The sequence below is a fragment of the Cynocephalus volans genome, chromosome 1, assembly GCF_027409185.1.
Source record: "Cynocephalus volans isolate mCynVol1 chromosome 1, mCynVol1.pri, whole genome shotgun sequence".
Taxonomy (NCBI): Eukaryota; Metazoa; Chordata; class Mammalia; order Dermoptera; family Cynocephalidae; genus Cynocephalus; species Cynocephalus volans.
This window is the reverse complement of record NC_084460.1, coordinates 135,824,032-135,849,931: the sequence shown is the minus strand read 5'-3', so window position 1 is coordinate 135,849,931 and position 25,900 is coordinate 135,824,032. Positions and strand designations below refer to the sequence as shown.

The window sequence follows — 25,900 nt, the reverse complement described above, 5'->3', positions numbered from 1 at the left end:
GGATGCAGCAAGATGCACCATCTCGGAAGCAGAGAGTCCTCACCAGACACCAGATATGCTGGTGCCTTGATCTTGGACTTCCCAACCTCCAGAGCTGTGAAAAACAAAATTCCATTATTTATAAATAACCCAATCTGTGGTACTTTGTTATAGCAGCAGGAATGGACTTAGTCATAGGGACAGATGAGAGAAAGAGAGAGAAGAAAAAGCAGAGTGACTGTTTCTTTCTACTCAATGTTGACTTTAAAAGGAATCAGTGTTAAACATTTTAGAAACCACTCCATATCTCTGAAGATATTCTACATTTCTCTGGCTATAATTCACAGAGATAAAATTTAATTGTTGGGTCATGTCTTTCCCAGATGATTTTACAAATTCTTCTCACTAGGAGCAAAGGTTGCAGCAACTAGCCACTTGCTCTGCTGAACCTAAAACAGAGGTAGGGTCGCTGTTATGCATGATCCAATAGTAACCATTTAGCATGAGAGTTTGCAGTATACAGGTTAGTGGGATCAGAAAAGAAAGAACATGTGATGAAACTTTCTTCTAGTGCTGGCTGGTTGAAGAGATGCCAGAGGATATAAGGGAGAAAAAGTTCCTTCCTCTCAACAAAGTTGTATGTGTTCACCATTCATTCAAACAGACTCTAAAAGTATCTGGGCCACCCCTAAGGAGTGCTCACAACACAAAATCATTCTTCAGTAGACACACTGCTAGTGCCTTCACTTTTCTAGCCCACTTACTTATGCCATCACCAGAAAGATGCATAAGGAACATGGACTGGAATTCTGGTAAAAGCAGAATCTACTGTCAGGTCACATTCAGGTGATGGCTGTGAGACCTTAACAATGATCACTGAGGTTAGGCCTGATCTAGTCAGTCTGAAGAACTATAGCCTCCATTAGCAAATACTTCTAGTCACCAATCTCATTTATATGTCTTTGCCCTCCCTTCCCCTACCTCCTTCCATGTTCAGAGGCTCACAAGGAGGGCTTGGGAGTGGCTACCTTAGCTCTGGTCATCTGCTCAACACGGGTCAGGAGGTCATTCACTTGTAGCTGCAAATCAGTCTTGTCTTCCTCTAGTTTCTGCCTGACCTGCTGTAGATTTTCTACCTGGCCTTCAAGCTCATCCAGGCTGTCTGCATGTCTCTTCTTCAAAGAGGCAGAAGTTGCTTCAAAGTGCAGCATGGCCTCCTCCATGTCTTGGCGAAGCTTCTGGAATTTTGTTTCCTGTTTCTTAGTTATTTCCAGCTGAGCCAAACTGGCCCCTCCTGCCTCCTCCAGCCTCTCATTCAAGTCTTCCAGGTCTTGGGTGAGGGCAGCTCTCTCTCTTTCCACCTTGGCTCTAGTGGTCTTTTCAGCTTCCAGTTCCTCTTTCAAATCCTGTATCTGAGTCTGTAGCAATAAATAATTTCAACTTTTACTATGTACTTGTAGCATACCCTATATTCAATAGTTTTACTCTATTCTTTCTTTTTTTTTTTTTTTCTCACAACTAAGAAAGCTAACATGACACTATGGTTCCCAATTTACAACTTGAGAAAATAGAGTACACAGAAGTTAAATGATTTTCCCCAAAAGTACCAAGGCCAGAACTGGAATTTGCAGTTCTTCCAGACATCTCAGCCCTTGATGATGGGCAACTTCATTGAATTATATACATGGAGAGGAAACTTCAATAAAGAGCGCTTCCTAAAGGAATAGGAAAAGACCTTTCATATGAAAGAAAATATTCTAAGGAGAGTTTATAAAAAAAATAACATCACGAATTTTATATACAAAACCTACTCCTCTGGAATTTGTTTCCCTGACCATCTCGACTATCAGGAACTTGGGCAAAACTCTGATCAACAGAATTGACATCTCCGAGTTCAAGCAACTTACTCATAAAAAACAGCATCAATTTAATTTTATACATAATGTTAACAAATTCAGTTACTTGATTACTCCTAGTCTGCAGGAGATTTCAAGTAGTAGGAGATTTGAAGTAAAAAAAATAGAATTGGGGCCCGGCCCCGTGGCTCCCTCGGGAGAGTGCGGCGCTGAGAGCACCAAGGCTGCAGGTTCAGATCCTGTATAGGGATAGCCGGTGAGCATAGTGCAGGCGACACCGAGCCAAGGGTTACGATCCCCTTATCGGTCACATAAAAAAAAAAAAAAAAAAATAGAATTGGTAGAGGAATGGGGATATTATCATTGGAGGCAGGATTATTAGAAAAGGAAGTGATAACTCTGAGGACCCCAAACTCTCTTAGTGTAGGGGCAAAGAACTCTACAAATCTTGATAGCATTATTGTATTACAGTATAGTGAAGTCACCGGTGTTTATTAACATCGCCTTAAACAGTTAGGCATAAGTTAGGATAGGGGAGGAAAAAAGAATAGAATCTATTTTAGTACATGTTTTCCTTTCCATTAAATAAGAGTATTATGGCTTAGAGAAAGCTAATTCCTAGATCATACCAAATAAGTAATCTATCAGTTCTACAGATTAGGTGTGACAGAGGGGGTGATTTCCACATCCAGTAAATGTGATATCCTTCCAACTAGTTATTATGGGATCCAATATATTTATCCCAAACAATCCTGTCATTGAACCAAACATTTCTGAAACATTTCTTCAGAAATAATCTTTGGAGAACTTTTTGAAGTAGTCAAGGTAAAATAATTTACCCTTTAGGTAAGTTGAAAAAAAAAGTGTTTTTAAAACAATTTTGGATAAAGTGTCATTTGAAGATAAGACAGGTGAATATGACATATAATCACCTGGAGACTAATACTGTGCCTGAAAATAAAACATGTCCACAGAGTAGTGAGACTGGTTTTCTTATGTGGCTCAAATGTCTCAGAAATAAGTATCAGAAAGGGATTCCAGAATTAGAGTAATGGCCACCTTACTGAGCTATTTATTCAGCTCCAAAGGAAAAACAATCACCTGGATGTCTGTGTGCATGTCTAATACATATATATTTAATTACTTTGTATATTTTTATAACATGGTCATATAGTATAATCCAGTCACGTGGTCTAAAACTTACAAACAGCTACCCATTATCAAATAGTGTTTTGAAGCTACAAAAAGCTACAGAACTTACTAATTTTCATCATAATTGCCTCTAATCACAAAGAATAAGCATTATAAAAATGAATTGCTAACACTGACTGCATACTATGGGTCATGCATTGTGTTTACCATTTACATGTACTGTTTCATTTAATGATATTAGCTCAAAGAATGTCAGGAGGATTAATGAGTGAAACAATAGATGGCCTGGATTTTAGTACAATGCCCAGTCCACAGCAAACATTCAACAAATTAGCTCTTCATTTTTACTATTCCCATGATAAGGAAATTTAAGCTTAAGTAATTTTCCTTAGTGTCACACATCTGTGGAATGCCTCAGTTTACCTTCTTAATGACTCTGTTTTCTGCATCTGTCTGTTATTTGCTAATGGTATGGATACCTTAGCAGAGCATTTGTCATTAAAGCACCAATCGTCACCCATGGATCTAAACACTGGTACACACAGGTATTTGATAAATAATTACCTGAAGCTCTTTAACCACTTTCTGCAGCTGAGACACCAGGCCCTTCTTATTTTCCATCTTTGAATTCATCTGACTCATTTCTAATTCTCTCCTGTTTTAGAAAAAGTTATCAAACGGAATTGTTCAAAATAATACATTCTTTAGTTTTTAAGTTATAGAAATAAAATGTGAATTCATTCACATTGTAAAAATTCAATGATTACATGTACATCTGAAGTTTTCTTAGCTTCACCCAATCTTCCACCCAGTCCCTCTTCTCTCTCTAGAGGGAACCACCATTATCCATGTCACGTGAATCCTTCTAGACATTTTTCTAGGTAATGACAAATGTTCGGATTTATGAGTATGTATGTATCTACAAAAGTAGTTTCATTTTCTTTACTGTGAAAAATATAATACTGTATACATTTGCACATATAGATCTCTAACTTATTCTTAACCTGATAATATGCTGGAAATTTTTCTATGCTGACCCACACACATTATTTAAAAATTAACTATGACACAGTATTCCATGACTTAGACATACCGTACTTTATTTGTGAATGTCCCTATTAATAATAATTTAGGTTTTTCCCAATATTTTGCTTTTACAAATAATACTGTTGATATACATGCCCCCTCATGTACACAAAAGTGTTTGTGTACACTGAGAACTGAGCAGGGATTTGCTGGTTTATGTGTAGGTATGTGCTTAAAACATGTAATAGCCTTGCCCTTTGCTCTCTAGTAGCAGTATAATATCATTACTTCTCAATATTTACCCTTAATATTAGCATACTTCAAAATTTTTCTTGGAGAATAGATTCATATTTTATTGTTTTATTCTGAATGTCCTCATTTCCTAGTGATGACAGCATATTTTCAACTATCAGTAATTAAAAACAGCCAATAAACCAAATAAATTACTTGTTTGTCCTTTGCCTATTTTTCTAACAGGGTGTTCATCTAATTATTAAGCTATTGATTTTCTTTAAATATACTTGGTGTTTATTTTTTGATATTTGTTGCTAATATTTCTCTCACTTTATAACTTGTCTCAACTTTATGTTGGCTTTTGCCACATGTTTAAAAATTTGGTGTAATCAAAGTTATCAATATATTCTTTTCGTCTGTTTTTTTGTGACTTGTTCAAGATGACTTAACCTCCCAATTTCCTAAGACTTATCATAGTTATTGTAAGAACACAACATGAAATCTACTCAAAGTTTTAAGTGCAAAATACAACATTGTTAACTATAGGCACAATGTTATACTGCAGATCTCTAGAACTTAGCTACTTGCATCACTGTAACTTTACACCTATTGAAGAGTTGATTTCATGAAAATATGTATTTAGTCTTCATCCCCATCTCATGAAATATGACTCCTAAAATCCTTAGACTCTCCAAAATGATGAGTCTTTTCATATGCTAATGATGGCTGGAGTCCCTAGGTAACTTCAGGATGGGAGCTGGTCACAGGAAGGACCGAGGTGGGACTTTGATTCCCAACCCCCAATCTCGGGGAAGGGAGGGGGGCTGAAGGTTAAGCTGATCACCAGTTGCCAGCAATTTAATCTATCACACCTATGTAATGAAGCCTCCATGAAACGCAAGAAGTCTGAGTACGGAGAACTTCCCCATAGCTGAACCTGTGGAGTTCCTGGAGGGTGGTGTGCTCTGGGAGGCATGCCCCTTTCCCCACACCTCGCCCTCTTTGTCTGTATCCCTTGAAATGTCCCTTCTAATAAACCGGTAAACAAAAGTAGGTGTTTCCCTGAGTTCTGTGAGCTGCTCAAACAAACTAATTGAGCCCAAGGAGGGGGTTGTGGGAACCCTGATTTATAGCAGGTTGGTCAGTTCCAGAGACCCGGACTTGGGACTGGCATCTGATGGGGGTTGGGGGGAGGCAGTCTTGGGGACTAAGCCATCAACCTGTGAGATCTGATGCTATCTCCAGCTAGGTAGTGTCAGAATTGAATTGGAGGGCACCCCACCGGTATCTGCTGAAGAACTGCTGGCTTGCTGGACAGGGAGGAGAAATCCCCACACATTTGGACACAGAAGTCTTACTTCTGTGCTGATGATTGTTACTGAGTAAGAACACAGGAAAAGACTGTGTTCTGTTTTCCCACTCAAACAGCAACTCCCCACTTGCCCCTTCTCCTAGCCACTGTCACCCACCATTCTATGAATGTTTCTATGATGAGTTTGGTTATTTCAGTTGCTTTATATTAGTGGAATCAGGCAGTATATGTTTTTTTGTGACTGGCTTATTTCACGTAGCATGATGTCCTTCTGGTACATCCATGTTGTATATGGTAAGATTCTTTAAGGCTGAATATTCCACTGCATGTATATACGACATTTTCTCTCTCCATTCATACACTGATAAATATTTATGTTGTTTCCATATCTTAGCTATTGTGAATAATGTTGCATCTTCTAATGGTTTTATAGTTTTGTTTTTACATTGAATTCTTAATGCATCTGGATTTTGTGTGTACAAAAAGAGACAGGAATTTAACTTTTACTTCAAAATAATCCCAACACAATTTATTAAGTATTCTATCCTGTCATTACTAATTTGAAATGCCACCTTTATCATGTATTAAGCTTCAAATACACATAGGTTCATTTAGAAAGAAGGTTTTAAAGTTACAACTCCTGAAAATTTAGATTCTAAACCGCTGACATGCTTTGACATGTGGCCTACAAGGACAGAGTATCAGTTTCACTCTGCTAAGCTGAAACACAATCTTCAAAACTGAATGCTAGGGAACTCCATCATTTTGCCTTACATCGTCCCATTACATTCATGAGGTTACCTATTTCATCTTTCCAAACACCTATCAAGTTCAGTAACTTAATGGTAGAATATTAATCAAGCCTCACCAAGAGCATATAAAATGGCAACACAGGTCCACAAGCAAGCAAGCCAGAAACTCATAGCTGCTCACCTGACTCTTTCACCTGACATCAACGTACTACCAGCTTTAACCTGGCCTTATCTTACTCTTGGGCCTCACTGTTTTCCTCTCTCATTTGGTTTAATCTAAGTTAAAAATCCCTAATGGGTAAAACCAACCTGAGAGTGCCATCTTACCCAAGTTCCTTAGGGTATAAGGAATCCATGTGAACTGAAAGTTTCCCTAATTTTGATTGTTTTCATATTTTGCTTTAGATTTTATGGTTTAATATTTATATAGTAAATTATTTGACCAAAAAATATAAATATTAATAATGTTATATCTGACAAATTATTTAAGTGATCAGAGAGTACATCAGACTTCACCTGGGGGTCAATATATATTTTCTTAATTCTGTGCCACTGGTCTCATGAGTGAAAGAAATGAGCCATTTTCATTTTTTGACTTGTAGCCTCAAATTCCCAGTAATTCACATTTCATATATCTTACACTTTTCATTCTCTTCTGCTAGTCGGATACCTTCTCAGTTATATCCTCCTAGAATATTCATTTACTCTCTTCTTACAACTACATAATAAAGTCCAGCAAAGAAGAAAATCCATTTCCTAGGTTTGTTATCCTTGACTGAAGTCCTGAGATCTTTGACCCTGAGAATGAATGAAACGAGAGAGCTGTTCCTTCCAATACAAGGTCTCCCAGAGTCTCATGTCAACAGAAAGGTGGCTTACTTCCTCAGCTTTTCTGCTAGCTGCAGCTGGCTGCTTTCCAGGTTCTCCATACTTTCCTGGTTCAGCTTTAAATCGCTCTCCAGTTTGTGCATTTCCCTTTCACAGCTCATTCTCACTTTTCTCTCCTGCTCAAGGGCACCCTCAAGCTGATAAAAGAAGATATTATTAAGTCCAGTTAGGAAGAGCTTAGACTTCACTAGACATGTTCATTAACACTTTAGCTTCTGGAAAAATACAAACACAGATTCTGTAAACGATGACCAGTTACATAGATGTTTTAAGAAAAATATTGCATGCATCAATAGAAAATAGATAATAGACAAAATCAGACAAAAGAATATAGAAATCGCAGTGATAGGAGAAAACTTTAGAGGTTACAGAATACGAGCTCTGTCCTAGGAATGGAACCCAATGATAAATGGCTAATGAGCACTTGTTTGATCACTGTCTGGTGATGAGGAGCTCACTTCTTCACATGGCAGTTCATTCACGATGGGTAAGTCCATTTACTTGGAAGTGCTTCTTATAAGCAGTCAAAATATTCTCTGTAAATTCCACCCACGAGTTCAAGCTCTGCTCCCTGGAGCAGCACATGACCATCCGTGAATATTTGGCAGTCTTCCTGTGTCTCCCAACTCAGTATCACTGGCTCTGTCAAACACTTCTCACATAGCATGATTTCCATGCACCCTTCACCACCTTGGTACCCTCTTCCAGTCCATAACATTATGTCATATTCTGGTATTCCACCAAGCTGGCCAGAACATTCCAGTTTTGTCTGGATTTGTGTTGCCAACAATGAGAAAGAGGTTAGTTTAGCAGGAAGCTGGATAACAGTTACACCATGGCTTTTAGTTTATTGACATGTTTGCTTTTCAGCAATGTAAGGTATTTCCTGTAACCAGCCAAAGATACAAATTTAAATGCAAAGGGAGGGAGAATTTCCAGAACACATATGTAAAAACCTGAAAGTAGATGAAATCTGGGTGATATATACTGAATGATGTGTCCCCCCAAAATTGATAGGTTGAAACCCTAATCCCCAATGTGTTGGTATCAGGAGATGGGGCCTTTGGGAGGTGATTACATCATAAGGGTGGAGCCCATTCATGAGGGCTCCACCCTTATTATAAGAGACCCCAGAGAGCTCCCTCGTCTCCTCTGCCATATGAGGATACAATGAAAAGGCACCTCCGTGAACCAGGAAAGGGCCCTCACCAGACACTGAGTCTGCCAGCACTCTGATCTAGGAATTCCAAACCTCCAGAACTGTGAGAAATAAACTTCTGTTGTTTATGTGTCACCCAGTTTACGGTATTTAGCAGCCTGAATAGACTAGGACACCAGGAGAGAACAAGTGTGTGTTCGTGTATGTATGTATGTGTGTGTGTGTCTGTGTGTAATGTGCAGGCACATGCACACATACAAATACACATAAATCCTTACATTGAGGCTTTTGAGATATGCAATTAGTGGAAATAGGAAGAAATGTAATATGATGATGAACAAGGAATAGAGAAAACTGATACAGAGGCAAGAGGAAAAAGAAGCAGATAATCAAAAATACAACCATACTTGTCCCCAGTTTTATAAAGGCTAAGTTTTGGGGACTAATAAGAGAACAAATGCGTATACTATGTCAGCTGGGGGGTGAGAAAGGAAGAGTTATGAACCTACCTATTGAAACTGGTCTGAAACATTTTTATTTGACAAGGTGTTTAGAGGCAGAACAGGGGCATCAACTTTAGAATCTTACAAGTATTTTCCAGTAGTGTAGGTAGAACACAGCTTGTGTCTTACATTTCATTCACCTGAAAATAAATCTCAGCACACCACTGGAGACACAACACAGCCTTTAAAACTAATCCCTCCACACCAGTGTCAAATAGAGTACCAGCCTATCTGTGGGGCAAAGCACCAGGTTCTCGGGGAACCATGGGGACAAGCCAGTCACTTAGGATGATAGCCCTTTCCGATTCATCTCAGCGTTCTTCTCCCACTGCTCAGGGTTGAATGAAAGTTGCATTTAAAAACTGACAGATTACATGCTGGGGCCTCTCTTATACTGTAGTGGTTCAGTGGATGTTAAGGAAAAAAACATCTCTGTTTCTCAATAATGAGGGAAACAAACTACTAAGTTTTCCTGAAACTGTCAAGATAAATCAACAAAGGAAAAATTGGAGGTATGTATATTTTCAGACAGAGCTAACTAGCCAAATACATCGCTACTTACCTCATTAACTTGCTGTTCCAATTTTAGATTTGCTTTGCCCAGGCCGCTGAGCTTCTCCTCCTCCACGTGCAGGTCACCCAGGGTCTGCTGATGGACCTCCTGTGTAACCTGGGCTGCTCTGTTAAGTTTGCTAATATCCTCATTGAGAAACTCCACCTCCTCAGTCAGGTTCTTGAGCTGTCCAGAGAAGACAACAGCAGCTTCATTAAAGCTGCCTCCAGAAGGTTGGGCACAACACTAAGGGTCCTCATCTCTCTTTGTAGTCCAAGACATACAGAAGGTAGCCAGTGTCATCAAGAGCCACATTTAGCTAAATTCCCAATATACCTTTTAAAATTCTAAGTTCACTTTTTCTTCTGCAAAAATGATCTGTTATCTGGCAAGATCAGGAAATGGGGTATTCTGGTTAATCAATTATTATGAATATATCTCATTGGATGGCCAATTTATTTCATATTATTATATAATAACACCACTAAAGGGAACTTAGCTTTCTTTTGAAGAGTCGGGGGCATGTACTTATCATGTTGGGCTTCAGTATTCCTAAAAAGTAGCAGTTAAAGTTCCAGCTGATAGGACATGCAAAACTGGAAGCTGGCTATCAGGCCCAAGTGCTTTCTGTGAAAGGAAATCAATAGAAATGAGCTGCTATTTAATCGTCTGCCAAAACTACTGTCATTTTGGAGACCAGTTGTTTATCAGAGGTTTGATAGAGACTCTGCACTAACCTCAATTCACACACAGATGTGAAGTTAAAACCTTCATCTGAAACAAACAAAATGCCAAAGTCCTTACTGGAATGAAAATGACATCTCCAAGGTCAATCTCCCAATCAATGGCAGAGTTGGAGATTCAGACACATCCCAAATCCCCTTTTAGTAAACTGCATCATGCTAGCTCTCTTTCCAAAATAGGATACTTACACGGCCCACAAAACCCTTGTGGCTCTTTCTACTATACTTCAGATGCAACAAGATTGGAACAAGTGAAAACATTTGATTTGGGAGATTAAGTGGGGTTTCATAAATTCAAATCAGGACAGCACAGTTCATTAGACTCTTTATTTTATGCCATTTCTGCCTCCCAACACTGTAGAGTTCTGAGCCACTGTGTTAACTAACTTAGAGCAAGTCTGGTATGGGAGCCTGATTTGAGAGTGGAATTCCAGCATCTAGGCCTTTCTAACAGGATAGAAAAAGCACCTTATGCTCCTTAGCGTGCTTCTCCTTCTCTGACTTCGCCATTATTGTTTCCAGGTCATCGATTTCTTTCTTCAGCTCAGAACATTCATCTTCGAGTTTCCGCCCCCTGGCAGTCAGCTCAGAATTTATCTCCTCTTCTTCCTCTACCCTATCTGAAAGCTCCTTGACTCTGGCCTCCAGCTGGATCTTGGATTTAATCAGCGACTCACACTGCTCTTCAACATTTGCCAGGGTCTCTTGCTCCTGCCATGATGAGGAGAAAATTGTTGCCAACAGCTGGAAGTAATTTATCAGCTCAGCGAAAATGCTGCTCAACACATTGCAAAGAGATAATTGCCTGCCCCCTGCCCAGCTCTTTCACCTACCTTTCCTAAGCAGCTGAAATAATATTCCCAGGTCCCCGTTCCTATTGTTGAGAAGTGGAGTTGCTTGTGTTTGGAGGTGCTTTCAATCTTTCAGGCCCATTCAGTAGATTAGATTACCTCTTCTGAAGCACTTAATAGAATTCTGGTGGCCTAAAGAAGCTAATGCCTTGAAAAATCAGTGGTGGGCTGCTTAAATGGCAGCTTCTGGAAGCATCCACATGGGCACATAGTTTGAGGTTGATACCACCCAAAATATGGTCTTTTAAGAAAGCAGGGTTCCCTCAGACAATAGAATATTTTAAAAATTATTCTAAGTGCCCTGATGCCCTTTATCTATTTATAATCTTATAAATTAAGCTGAGCTATTTTTTTTATTCATAAGCTGAATTTAGAATTCAAAAGTTTGCTTGCAAGTCACTAACTAGATTTCATTATTTCCAACTAAAATTTTTGTCTCAATGATCCTTCTAGCAACAAATTCCACTAGTTATATATAGAGTGTAAAATACTCCTTCCTTTTATCCTTTCACATGCACTGCCTCCGACTCTTACTGCGTGACCCATTGTTCCTGTATTATTGAGTCAAGTAAGAAATGAAGGGGCTTCTAGCTATAGAGCACCTTTCATAACTTTGAGCCCCTTTAATTTGTCTTCTTTAGAGGCTGCATGAAACCTCCTCTTTGCGGGCAAGTTCTTAATTGCTGTAGGTCTCACTGCAATGTAACTGCACACACATCTTCATCCTCCATCTCTAGACCTCATCTATTCTCCACAATATGCCAGTTTGGGCAATTTATTAACTAGATATTTGCCTTGATTAAGTTGCGTAAGCTAATTAGATCAAATGCCAAAAAAAAGACAAAAATCTGGGTAATTGGGCTCTGAGTGACTCGTGGCTAGAAAATGGCTGCCTGCCCAACAAATGGGGTACAAAGAGGCACAGATGGAGAGAGGTACAGAAACAGTAAATCCAGCTCACTAAAGACCCAAGAGAAGGGCTGAATTAAACAAGATGTTAAGACATTGAGGAAGGGCTCATACAAATCAGAGAAGACGCTTCCAATGTTTGGAAAGTAATGGGGACATCTGATCTTTGGTCACCCCAGGTTGACAGGCAGGACAGTTGCTGAATGGAATTCAGCATGTGTATAGAACATGTCACCATCACCAAATGATCAGGACAGTCCAATCAACCATCACTGATCTCTTCACTAATCATGACAATGGTATTTGGGTCCAGCTGAGCAGTGGTGTGGCAGTTTTACGGTTGGAAGATCCTTTCCCCAATGGCAGTTATTCTCTCATGTACTCACGATTCTGCTAGTATTTTGAGAAAGTGAAGGATTTTTTAAAAACCCTTTGTGTTTAGCTGTGTCCCTTAAAAATAAAGTATGATAAAGTATTTCATAGTTCTGTCAACTTTTTCATCACAGGTACAATTTGAACTCATCTCAGACTTCCTGGATTTGCCCTAAAATTTGCTTCTATGTGTTTCCCATGTTACCCACAATGGTCCTTAACATGCATCTCAAGCTTTTACCTTTGCCCTGCACAAGTTGGGTCCATCTCTATCTCCTGCATCACCCCAGGTAGTACTGGCTACTCTCTTTCCATAGGAAGAATTGTGGGAACTGGCAGGCCAGGTCTCACCCAGAGCTTCCTCCCCCTAAGCCAAAATATGTCACAAACTGTGATTCCTACTGTATGGATCTTAAAGTAGGTTTGGAAAGGGGCCCAGGAATTTGTATTTTTAGCAAGCATCCCAGGTGAGGCTGGTAGACACTAAAGTTCTAGAATAATTTGCTATATTAAATATGTATCAGAAATGTGGGTTTGGGTGTAAAGTCTATGTGACGTATGGCCTGTTGGCTCATTGGCAGATAGCGTAGCTCCAGAATAAAAGAATAAGTTGGTTCAGTCTAAAATTATTAACTTTTCTCTGTTTTCAGTAAGTTTCAAAAGCAAAAAAAAAAAAAAAAAAAGCAAAGAAACAAAAATCTGTTCAAGTAATTGAACCCAGCATTTTTCAACTTAGGATTGTATAGAGTGGGGCGGAGAGTATAATAAAGGCGGGTAAAATCTCATCCTTGCCATTTGGGATGTTCAGGGATCACAGCAGTCCAGGTGGCTAGGGAGGAGGAATGTGAAAGGGAGTGAGTAATGAATGATGTGTTAGCATCAGATTGGAAATAGAGGCTTGAATGCCACGACCAGGAGTTTGGAGTCTGAAATGTACATATTGCAGGATCTAAAAGTTGCTCATCAAAGAAGCAACATAATGTTTGTTTAAGGCAATGGTTCTTAATCCTGACTGATATCAGAAATGCCCATACAGACTTTTTGGACCCACAGGGCCTGCTTAATCAAAATATATGAAAGTGGTGTCTAAGACTCTTTCTTTTTATTTTTTAATGCCTCACAAATGAATCTGATACAAAGGCAAGGTTGAGAACTGCTATTTGAAGAACTCAACTTATTAGTAATGTTTATTTGAACTGGGAAGGGAAAATAGGAAGACCAAAATTAAAAAATCCAACGAGGAGCATACTGCAATAATCCTTAAAATCTCAGTCAAACTTCTCTCAGAACCTACCAAAATCCTGTCTGCTGATTTGCTAATGGGTCATGGGCTATAAAGAAACTTTAAATTAAGACCAAGTGTTTCTTGGCCCACATGATAGATTATGGTACTACTACATAGTAAAAACCAATCTGATAGTTTGTCCCTTTTCAAAGACATCCTGCCAATGAAATCACTTTACAATAAAGAAGGATATCTCTTTAAGTGTTTTCCATTGTCTGTATTTGATGAAATTCTATGGTATTTAAAAAGCACGTGCTTTTAATTTTGTTTTTCAAGCTAATATTGCCTGTGAAACAAGGGAGTCTAATTAAAAACTTGATTTGAAAAATAAATGGTGGGGATACTCACTGCTTGCAGCTGAAGAATCAGGTCATTTTTCTCCTGGTTGAGGGAGACTTGCTTTGCTTTCAGTTCCTTCCTCTGAGATTCTGATTTCTCCAAGGCTTTATGTAGTCGCAAACACTCCTCCTTCAGTCTGGCTGTCTCCTCTCCCACTCCTGCAGATTTAACAAGGGGCTTGATCTTGAAGAAGAGCCTCATCCAGGGCCAGTTATTCACAGCCATGAAAGCTCTTATGTTCCACTGGATCAAAAGCAGTGCGTCCCTAAATCAAGAGAGAAAAAAGAAAAGCAAGTTAACCCAGACTATAAGAGAGTTATTTTCCAAATTAATGTGCTTAATAAGCACATCTTTTTGGGAGTCATAAATTCTCATTAGTCTTCAAAGCACTTCTATATCTGGGTTCTTGTTTGATTCTGACAAAAACTCTACAAGGGATTTCTGGGGCTAGCAGTATTATAGACTACATGTCCTGAAAATGCTCTCACCATAAAAATCCTTTAAATGATAGCTGAGTGTATTAGTCCATTTCTGTTGCTTATAATTAAATAACTGGAACTGAGTAATTTATAAAGAAAACAAAATTTATTGTTTACAGTTTGGGAGGCTTGGAAGTCCCAAGTCCAGAGAACACATCTGGTGAAGGCCTTGTTGGTGGTGACAGTGATGTAGAGGTCAAGCATGGCAGAATATAGCAGAGCAGAGAGACAGCTCCTCATGTGCTCATCTTTTAAAGCCCTCAGAACCACACCCATGACCATCTTTCAGTCCATTCACTATCGCAGAATCCTCACAATCTAATTATCCCTTCAAGACCCCACCTTTCAATTACCATAATAGGATGTTCCATCCTCTTAACACTGTCACAGGCCAACACCAAGCCTCACACATTAAACTTTGGGGGGACACAATTCAATCCACTACACTGAGCCTGAAAATGAATAAGACATACAGAAAGAAGTAAAAACCTAGGTAATAAATGAATTCATGGATAGCATCACCATCTTCATGGAAGAAGAGAGCCAGTCTTGGTATTATAAGGGTTTATATTTTCATATTCACATGAATAAAGGAGAGGCATGGTGGAGACCTCCAAAGAATTTCATCCTTAATGAAAAGGAGGACTAAAAAAATCCACCTACTTGCAAACATATATGTCAAAGAGAAGTACATCTGATTTGGCCTGGGTGAAGAAAAATATTCTACTCCAAACAATTTTTTTATCATGGTCCAGCACTACTGCTATAGCTGAGGTTTAAATTATACTACCTGATTGGTGCAGAAATATCCAAGAAATGAGCATAATAATTTTTTCCACTGGTAGTAAATACCCTTTGTGCCCTTGGAGTAGGTAAATGCTCTAAAACCAAGCACCAGAAATTCTCTTAGATATCGTGCCCCTCCACCCCAAAATGAAGTTACAATCCAAAATTACAAAAAACATATAGAAAAAAAATCAACCATTAGTGAGGGTGTGCATATACAATAAAAAGTTTGATTAAATGCCCAAGAGATTCAGATAATTAAACAATCTGATGAACACTATAAAATAATTATGTTAAAATTACTAAAGGCATAAAGGAAAGAACTGAAAAAACAAAAAAATCAACCATTATGATACAAGGACAGACAGATTTCAGAGCAGACTAAATAAAATGTCTAAAACTGAAAATTATAGTTTGAAGTCAAACACTCAGTGGGAGAATTAAACAGCTGATTTGACAAACAGTAAAAGTACACTAGTAAAGTTAGAAAAAATAAATGAACCCGGGAATTCCCAGACTTTAGAACAACCTTAATGGCCCCAGGATCCAGGATGGCCACCATAGTCCCAGGTTCCAGACCCACCCAAGTGGCTAGGCTGGACATGCAGCTTAAGACTACAGGCTTGCCCCTGTAGAATCAGGCTCTAGCTCCAGTCCTTTGGACCCAGGCATTAGGCTGGCCCCCACAGACTGAGACTCCTAGCCCATCCCCATAGACCCAGTTGAGAAGCCTGCCCCAATGGAGCCCAACAACAGGCCAACCCCCGTAGACCTACCACCATGAATTCAAGCACCAGGGCCGCCCATGCACACCCAAGCTCCAGGTCTGCCCCAGAAGATACAGCCTCCGGGTGTACCCCTATGAATCCAGGAATCAGGTCTGTTTACACAATGAAACAGGCCGGCATGCCCCAGGACTTCAGCAGTAATCATGCCTATAAACCCCACCAGCTAGCCTGGCCAGAATATCTGACTAAGCTGACTGGTGAAGGTCTTTCCCTGTCAAAGTCAGCCTGTAAACACTGGAAAAGGAAGCTACTTCTTCAAATGCACAAATGCCAACACAAGGCCACAAGAATCATGAATAATCAATGAAACATAATACCACCAAAGGAACAAAATAAAGCATCAGTAACCAACTGTACAGAAATAGAAATCTACAAACTGACAAAATCAGATACCAAAAGGAGCAAGAGATTAGAAGTTCATGAAAACAAACAAAACAAACAAACAAACAAACAAACAAAACCCAGACACCTGGGGCAGCTAACAACAAAGGCCTAGAATCTTTAGTTGGGATGTCTGGTAAAGGTCAAAACCAGTTGATAAAGAAATGGAGGGAGGCTGCTTTTTCAAATATGTAGACACCAATGCAAACCTACAAGGAAAATGAAGATCAGGAACATATAAGACAGTAAAAAATTAATAAACAAAAATAAATAAAATAAATCTCCAATAACACACCCTAAATAAATGGAGTTGCCTGACAAAGAATTTAAAATACTCATCTTGAAGCTCAGTGAGCTACAGGACCACAACTAAACACAATCAGGAAAACAATACATGAATAAAACAAGACATTCACAAAGAGATAGAAACCATAAAAAAGAACCAGATAGAAATTCTGGAGCTGAAGAACACAATGACTGAACTGAAAAATTCCATAGAAAGCCACAACAGCACACTTAATCAAGCAGAGGAAAGAGTCAATGAGCTCAAAGATGGGTTATTTAAAATTACCCAGTTAGAGGAACAAAAAGAAAAATGAATAAAAAAGAGTGAAGAATGCCTACAGGATTTATGGGGCACCACCAAGTGCACCAATATTCATATTATGGGAGTAATAGGAGGAGTAGAGAGAAAAAAAGACGTATAAACCGTATTTAAACAAATTACAGAAAACTCTCCAAATCTACAGAGGAAAATGAACATCCAGATCCATGAAGCACAAAGGATCCCAAATAGATTAAATAGAAAGAGATCTTCACTGAGACACATTATAATGAAATTCTCAAAGGTCAAAAACAAAGAAAGAATTTTGAATGCAGCAAGACAAAAGTAACTCATCACATACAAGGAAACCTCCATGAGACTATCAGCAGATTTCTCAGCAAAAACCTTGTAGGCCAGGAGAGAATGATATGATATATTCAAAACAAAAAACAATCAAACAAACAAAACTGAGAACCAGAAATACTATATCCAGAAATGCTGTTCTTTGGAAATGAAGAAGAGATGAAGACTTACCCAGACAAACAAAAGACGTTGGTTCATCACCACTATCTGCCTTACAAGAAATGCTACAGAGAATTCTTCCAGATGAAACAAAAGGATGTGAACTAGCCACATGAAAATACATAAAAGTATAAAACTCACTGTAAAAGTAAGTATATAGTCAAATTTAGAATACTCTAATACTGTAATGGTGGTGTACGAATCACTTTAACACTAGTATAAAAGTTAAAAGACAAAAACATTAAAAATAACTAACTTCAATAATTGATTAATGGATACACAATAAAAAAATATATGGGTGGAGAGGAAGTTAAAATGAAGAGATTTTATATGCAGCTGAAGTTAAATTGTTATCAGCTTAAAATAGTCAAAGTTAAGTTATCAGCTTAAAATAGCTTAAAATAAACAAAATTGATAAATGTTTAAATAGACTAAGAAAAAAAGAGAGAGGATTTAAATAAATAAAATTATAAATGAAAGAATAGATATTACAACTGATACTACAGAACTACAAAGGATTATAAGAGACTACTATGAACAATTATATGCCAACAAATTGGATTACCCAGAAGATATGGATAAATTCCTAGAAAAATACAACTTACTGAGATGAATTATAAGTAAACAAAACAATATGAACAAATTATGAGTAAAGATAGTGAATCAGCAATCAGAAACCTCTCAAAAAGAAAAGCCCAGGACCTGACAGCTTTACTGCTAAATTCTATCAAACATTTAAAGGAGAATTAATGTCAATCCTTCTCAAATTCTTTCCTGCTCTTGCTAGTTTTATTCAAGATAGTACTGAAAGTCCTAGTCAGGGCAGTTAGACAAGAAAAAGAAATAAAAGATATCCAAATTAGAAAGAAAGAAGTTAAACTGTCTCTGTTTGCAGATAACATGATCTTATATATAAAAAAATCCCTACAGACTCCACCAAAAAATTGTTATAAATAATAAATGAATTCGGTAAAGTTGCAAGATACAAAATCACCATACAAAAATTAGTAGTATTTATGTATACTAATAGTGAATTATCTAAAAAATAAATCAAGAAAACAATCCCATTTGCAATAGCATAAAAAAAACCTTAGAAATAAACTTAATCAAAAAAGGGAAAAGATCTGTATGCTGAAAACTGTAAAACAATGATGAAAAATATTGAAAAATACACAAATAAGTGGAAAAATATTGTGTTCATGGATTGGAAGAATTAATATTGTTAGGATATCCATACTATCCAAGGTGATGTACAGATTCAATGTAATTCCTATCAAAATTCCAATGACATTTTTCACAGAAATAGAAAAAACAATTTTAAAATTCATATGGAACCACAAAAGAACTTGAATAGTCAAAGAAATCTTGAACAAAACAAATACACTTAGAGGAATCACATTACCTGATTTCAAAATATACTACAAAACTATAGTAATCAAAACAGCATGGTACTTGCATGAAAGACATATAGACCAATAGACCAGAATAGAGCTCAGAAATAAGTCTATGCATTTATGGTTAATTGACCTTCAACAAAGATGCCAAGAACACACAATGTGGAAAAGACAGTCTCTTTAATTAATGATGCTAGTAAATTGGATATCTACATGCAGAATAATAAGTGGACCCTTATCTCACACCATGTACAAAAATCAACTTGAAATGAATTGAAGACCTGAAACTGTAAAACGACTAGAAGAGAACACAAGGAAAAAGCTTCTTGACATGGTCTGGGTAATGATTTTTTAAAAATATGACCTCAAAAGCATATGCAACACAACAGACAAATGGGATTGCATCAAAATAAAAATCTTCTGCACAGCAAAGGAAACAATCAACAGAGTGAAGAGACAACCTACAGAATGGGAGAAAATATTTGCAAACCATCTGATAAGTAGTTAATATCCAAAATATATGAAGAACTCAAACAACTCAATAGCACAAAAATAACCCCATTTTAAAAAAATGAGCAAAGAACCTGGTAGACATTTCCCAAAATAACACATACAATGGCCAATGGTATATAAAAAAATTCTCAGCATCACTAATCATCAGGGAAATGTAAATCAAAACCACAATGAGATGGTACCTCATACCTGTTTATCTATTTGGCTACTACCAAATAGACAAAAGATTTGTTGGCAAGTATGTGGAGAAAAGAGAACCCTTGTACAGTGTGGGTGTGAATGTAAATTGGTGCAGCCATTATGGAAAACAGTATGGAGGCTCCTCAAAAAACTAAAAATAGAACCATCATATGATCCACCAATCCCACTTCTGGGTATATATCCAAAAAAGAAATGAAATTAATATTTCAAAGATATATCCACACTACCATGTTCATTGCACTATTATTCACAATTGCCAAGATATGGAATCAACCTAAATGCCTATCAATAGGTGAGTAAAGAAAATGTGCCATACATACACACACACACACACACACACACACACACACACACACACACACACACACACACACACAATGGAATATTATTCAGCCTTAGAAAAGAAGGAAATATTGTCATTTGCAACAACATAGATGAACCTGAAGGACATTATGCTAAGTGAAATAAGCCAGACACAAAGAGACAAATACTGCATGATCTCATTTATATGTGGGATATAAAAATGTCCAACTCACAGAAGCAGAGAGTAGAATGATGGTTGCCAGGGTCCAGGGGATAGGAGGAATGGGAGGGCAATAGGGAGATGTTGGTCAAAGAGCACAAAGTTTCAGTTATGTAAAAATGAGTAAGTTCTGAAGATCTAATGTACAGCCTAGTGACTATAGTTACTAATACTGCATTGTATACTAGAATTTGCTGAGAGTAGATCATCACACATGCACAATACATAACTATGTGAGGTGATGGATATGTTAATTAGCTTGATTGTGGTAATCATTTCACAATGCATACATATATTAAAACATCAGATTTTATACCATAAACAAATAATTTTTATTTGTCAATTATCGCTTCATAAAGCTGGAAAAAGAAAAAATAATAAACCCAAAGCAAGTGGAAGGAAGGAAAGAATAAAGATGAGATCAGAAATTAATGAACTAAGGGCCAGCCTGTAGCTCACTTGGGAGAGAGTGGTGCTGATAACACCAAGTCAAGGGTTAAGATCCCCTTAATGGTCATCTTTATTAAAAAAAAAAAAAAATTAATGAACTAGAAAACAAAGAAACAACAAAGAGACTTTTTTAAAAAGTGGTTTATCAAAGAGACTTAATAAATAAATGTGGCATAAATGATCAAAAAAGAAAAAGGAGAGAAAGTATAAATAAAAAATACCAGGAATAATAATACTCCAGAAATATAATAATTGAGCATTATGCTCTACAAACATGACTATAGATACATTAGAGATTCAAAAATCATTATCTATTAAATTGAAAAGAAATATAAAATTTATTTATTTATTTTTCCTTTTTTTTTTTTTTCTGACTGGTAAGGGGATTGCAACCTTCGGCACGGTGTGGTCTGCCCCACACTCAGCCAGTGAGTGCACTGGCCATCCCTATACAGGATCCGAACCCACAGCCTTGGTGCTACCAGTGCCACACTCTCCCAAGTGAGCCACGGGGACGGCCCTAAAATTTATTTTTTTAAAAAAGAAAACTTACCTAAACCCATTCAAGAAGAAAATGAAATCTCAATGGGCCTATAATCGTTAAGTTGAATGAAAACTGTAAAATCTATCACAAAAGTAACACCAGATTTAGATGGTTCTATAGGCAAACTTTACCAAAGATTCAAGGACCAAATAATCATAATAAATTCTCTCATCTTTTGAAAAGAGGAAATATTCTCCAACGCTTTTATGAGGTTAGAATAACCTTGATCCAAAATCAGATAACATAGCAGATGAAAAGAAAATTATAGCCCAATCTTATTGATGAATACTGATGAAAAAATCTCATGATAATATTACAACCAAACCTATCAATGAAAAGAAATATTTCTTAATCATTCGAGACTACTATAAACAACTATACGCCAACAAATTTGAAAATCTGGAGGAAATGGATACATTTCTGGACACACACAAGCTCCCAAAACTGAACCGTGAAGACGTAGAAAATTTGAACAGACCAATAACAATAAAGGAGATTGAAGCTGTTATCAGAAGGCTCCCAACAAAGAAAAGCCCAGGACCAGATGGATTCACAGCAGAATTTTACCAAACATTCAAAGAGGAATTGACACCGATTCTTTACAAACTATTCCAAAAGATTGAAACGGACGCAAATCTCCCAAACTCATTCTATGAAGCAAACATCATCCTGATACCAAAACCAGGTAAACATATAACCAAAAAAGAAAACTACAGGCCGATATCCTTGATGAATATAGATGCAAAAATCCTCACTAAAATACTAGCAAACAGAATACAGCAACACATACGTAAAATTATTCATCACGATCAAGTGGGATTCATCCCAGGGATGCAAGGTTGGTTCAACATACGCAAATCAATAAATGTGATACACCATATTAATAAACTCAAACACAAGGACCATATGATCATCTCTATAGATGCTGAAAAAGCATTTGATAAAGTTCAGCACTCATTCATGACAAAGACCCTCTATAAGTTAGGTATAGAGGGAAAGTATCTCAACATAATTAAAGCCATATATGCCAAACCCACTGCCAATATCATCCTGAATGGGGAAAAGCTGAAAGCTTTTCCTTTAAGAACAGGCACTAGACAAGGATGCCCACTCTCACCACTCCTATTCAACATAGTGTTGGAAGTACTAGCCAGAGCAATCAGAGAAGAGAAGGAAATAAAGGGCATCCAGATTGGAAAAGATGAAGTCAAACTGTCCCTGTTTGCAGATGACATGATCCTATATATCGAACAGCCTAAAACCTCTACAAAAAAACTCTTGGAATTGATCAATGATTTCAGCACAGTAGCAGGATACAAAATCAACACACAAAAATCAGTAGCATTTCTTTTCTCCAATAGTGAACATGCAGAAGGAGAAATCAAGAAAGCCTGCCCATTTACAATAGCCACCAAAAAAATAAAATACTTAGGAATTGAGTTAACCAAGGAGGTGAAAAATCTCTATAATGAGAACTACAAACCACTGCTGAGAGAAATTAGAGAGGATACAAGAAGATGGAAAGATATTCCATGCTCTTGGATTGGAAGAATCAACATAGTGAAAATGTCCATACTACCCAAAGTGATATACAAATTCAATGCAATCCCCATCAAAATTCCAAAGACATTTTTCTCAGAAATGGAAAAAACTATTCAGACATTTATATGGAACAATAAAAGACCACGAATAGCCAAAGCAATGCTCAGCAAAAAAAATAAAGCTGGAGGCATAACACTACCTGACTTTAAGCTATACTACAAAGCTATAATAACCAAAACAGTATGGTACTGGCATAAAAACAGACACACTGACCAATGGAATAGAACAGAGAATCCAGAAATCAACCCACACACTTACTGCCATCTGATCTTTGACAAAGGCACCAAGCCTATTCACTGGGGAAGGGACTGCCTCTTCAGCAAGTGGTGCTGGGATAACTGGATATCGATATGCAGGAGAATGAAACTAGATCCATACCTCTCACTGTATACTAAAATCAACTCAAAATGGATTAAGGATTTAAATATACACCCTGAGACAATAAAACTTCTTAAAGAAAACATAGGGGAAACACTTCAGGAAATAGGACTGGGCACAGACTTCATGAATACGACCCCAAAAGCACGGGCAACCAAAGGAAAAATAAACAAATGGGATTATATCAAACTAAAAAGCTTCTGCACAGCAAAAGAAACAATTAAAAGAGTTAAAAGACAACCAACAGAGTGGGAGAAAATATTTGCAAAATATACATCTGACAAAGGATTAATATCCAGTATATATAGGGAACTCAAACAACTTTACAAGAAGAAAACAAGCAACCCAATTAAAAAATGGGCAAAAGAGCTAAGTAGGCATTTCTCTAAGGAAGATATCCAAATGGCCAACAGACATATGAAAAAATGCTCAACATCACTCAGCATCCGGGAAATGCAAATCAAAACCACATTGAGATACCATCTAACCCCAGTTAGGATGGCTAAAATCCAAAAGACTATGAACGATAAATGCTGGCGAGGCTGCGGAGAAAAAGGAACTCTCATACATTGTTGGTGGGACTGCAAAATGGTGCAGCCTCTATGGAAAATGGTATGGAGGTTCCTTAAACAATTGCAAATAGATCTACCATACGACCCAGCCATCCCACTGTTGGGAATATACCCAGAGGAATGGAAATCATCAAGTCGAAGGTATACCTGTTCCCCAATGTTCATCGCAGCACTCTTTACAATAGCCAAGAGTTGGAACCAGCCCAAATGCCCATCATCAGATGAGTGGATACGGAAAATGTGGTACATCTACACAATGGAATACTACTCAGCTATAAAAACAAATGAAATACTGCCATTTGCAACAACATGGATGGACCTTGAGAGAATTATATTAAGTGAAACAAGTCAGGCACAGAAAGAGAAATACCACATGTTCTCACTTATTGGAGGGAGCTAAAAATTAATATATAAATTCACACACACACATACACACACACACACACACAAACCGGGGGGGGGAAGAAGATATAACAACCACAATTATTTGAAGTTGATACAACAAACAAACAGAAAGGACATTGTTGGGGGGAGGGGGGGAGGGAGAAGGGAGGGAGGTTTTGGTGATGGGGAGCATTAATCAGCTACAATGTATATCGACAAAATAAAATTTAAAAAAAAATAAAATAAAATAAAATAAAATAAAATTTGTAAAGTAAAAAAATAAAAAAAAATAAAATAAAAAAAAAAAAAAAAAAGAAATATTTCTTAACCAAAGTAAGTTAAACATTTAAAAAAAAATTAAATATAATTCAACACACAGATTAATTTAGAAAAACCATGTGATATTTCAATAGATGCAGATAATAGATTTAATCATTTTTCCAGATAAAAATGCTTAACAAAATAAAATGGAAGGAATGTCCCCCTACAATAAATCATATCAGCAAATAAAAATCTACAGAAAAGTCTTTAAAGGCAAATGATAGCTTTCCCCAACACCAGAAATATGACAAAGTTGGGCAAACGTTTGTAAAGTCTGAAATACCACGAGTTCATGAAATACCATGAGAACATGGAACAATGGAATTCTTATACACTGCTGGTGGAGAGTAAATTGGAGAAAGCTTTGTCAATATCTTGCTATGCTGAAGTTGTGTGTAACTTAAAACCTACTAATTCACAACCGAGAGAAGTGCCACTCAAACTGTGTGCCTCAGCTGCTGTCCACAAACTGTTATCAGAGAATGTTTTAAGACCATTTTGAGTAATGCTGCCCTCAAGAAACTCTTGTATATATGTGTGGGGAGACATTTACGAAAGTATCACTGTAGAACTATTTGTAATAGCAAAAAACTGAAAATAAATTTACTTGTGGTGAAAAGTGGATAAATAAATTCTGGTATAGGCATACAATGGAATACTACACAACAGTTAAAATCAATAATCTAGCCCTAGATTTACCAACATTGATATATTTCAAAGAATAGTACTGAGTATAAAAAATGAACTTCAGGAAAATACATACAAAATATTATTTACATAAAGACTAAAAACATGCAAAATAATGTCACCTTTTAATACTATCTGCATATCTAATAAAGGTATGAAAATATACCTTTATATGATTTACATATGAAACATGGAATGATAAACACAAATTCAGAATCTGGGGAGGGAGGAATAGGATTTGGTCAAGGGAGAAATACACAGGGATTTAACTGCATCAGTTAATTTTTTTTTTAAAAAGGTGGTAGCAATTAAAAATTTTAAGCATTATACCTTGTGATGGCTCTATTAATGTGCATTGTAATATTTTTGATATTTTAATATGTTTGAAATATTTACAATAATTTTTGAAGTCACAATTTGAAAAAATGGATCGTAAAGGCCTCATTTTAGAGGTGAAGGAAGTGAACTATGGGGAAATTAAGAAATTTACCCAAGTTTACACAACTAGTCTAGAACCTATGTTTCCTGATCCCCAAACTCCTGTACCACATTGACCGTACAAGGGTCACAGAAGACCCTCAGGAGTCATTTCTCTAATATCTTTGACATCACCATGTAATGATCTTTTTATTCTTTGGAGAAACAGATGGAATTAACAAATTGTCTATCAAGCAAGTTATACCAAGACTGTGGATCTCTTTCCAGAAAATAAACTATGTTAAGGAAAAAGTAAAAAGAGTGACTGTAAAATCCCGCACTTGCAGTCCCTTTGTTTGGCGATTTTGTTAGCTTGCTTTCCATGATTTTATTAAAGAATAGACAAAGCCTATACCTAAGTGTCCAAATGAGATGATAAATGTCCCTAGTGAACCTGCCTGAAATAAAGTAAGAAAGTTATGATTACATGTCACCAAGACT

The 25,900-nt window shown here is 37.1% G+C and overlaps 1 protein-coding gene across 1 annotated transcript in view; it reads right to left on the bottom strand.

Annotated features, from left to right (window-relative positions):
- The window catches only part of MYH15 (myosin heavy chain 15), a 130,598-nt gene that overhangs the window by 49,161 nt on the left and 55,537 nt on the right, over positions 1-25,900 (bottom strand). Inside the window, exons 22-27 of the mRNA XM_063092013.1 lie at positions 13,923-14,178; positions 10,626-10,868; positions 9,424-9,600; positions 7,191-7,336; positions 3,552-3,642; positions 1,008-1,397 (exon numbers count right to left, since the gene is read on the bottom strand). Of these exons, the coding sequence (XP_062948083.1) occupies positions 1,008-1,397; positions 3,552-3,642; positions 7,191-7,336; positions 9,424-9,600; positions 10,626-10,868; positions 13,923-14,178 (1,303 nt within the window). The remainder of the gene's footprint in view (positions 1-1,007; positions 1,398-3,551; positions 3,643-7,190; positions 7,337-9,423; positions 9,601-10,625; positions 10,869-13,922; positions 14,179-25,900) is intronic.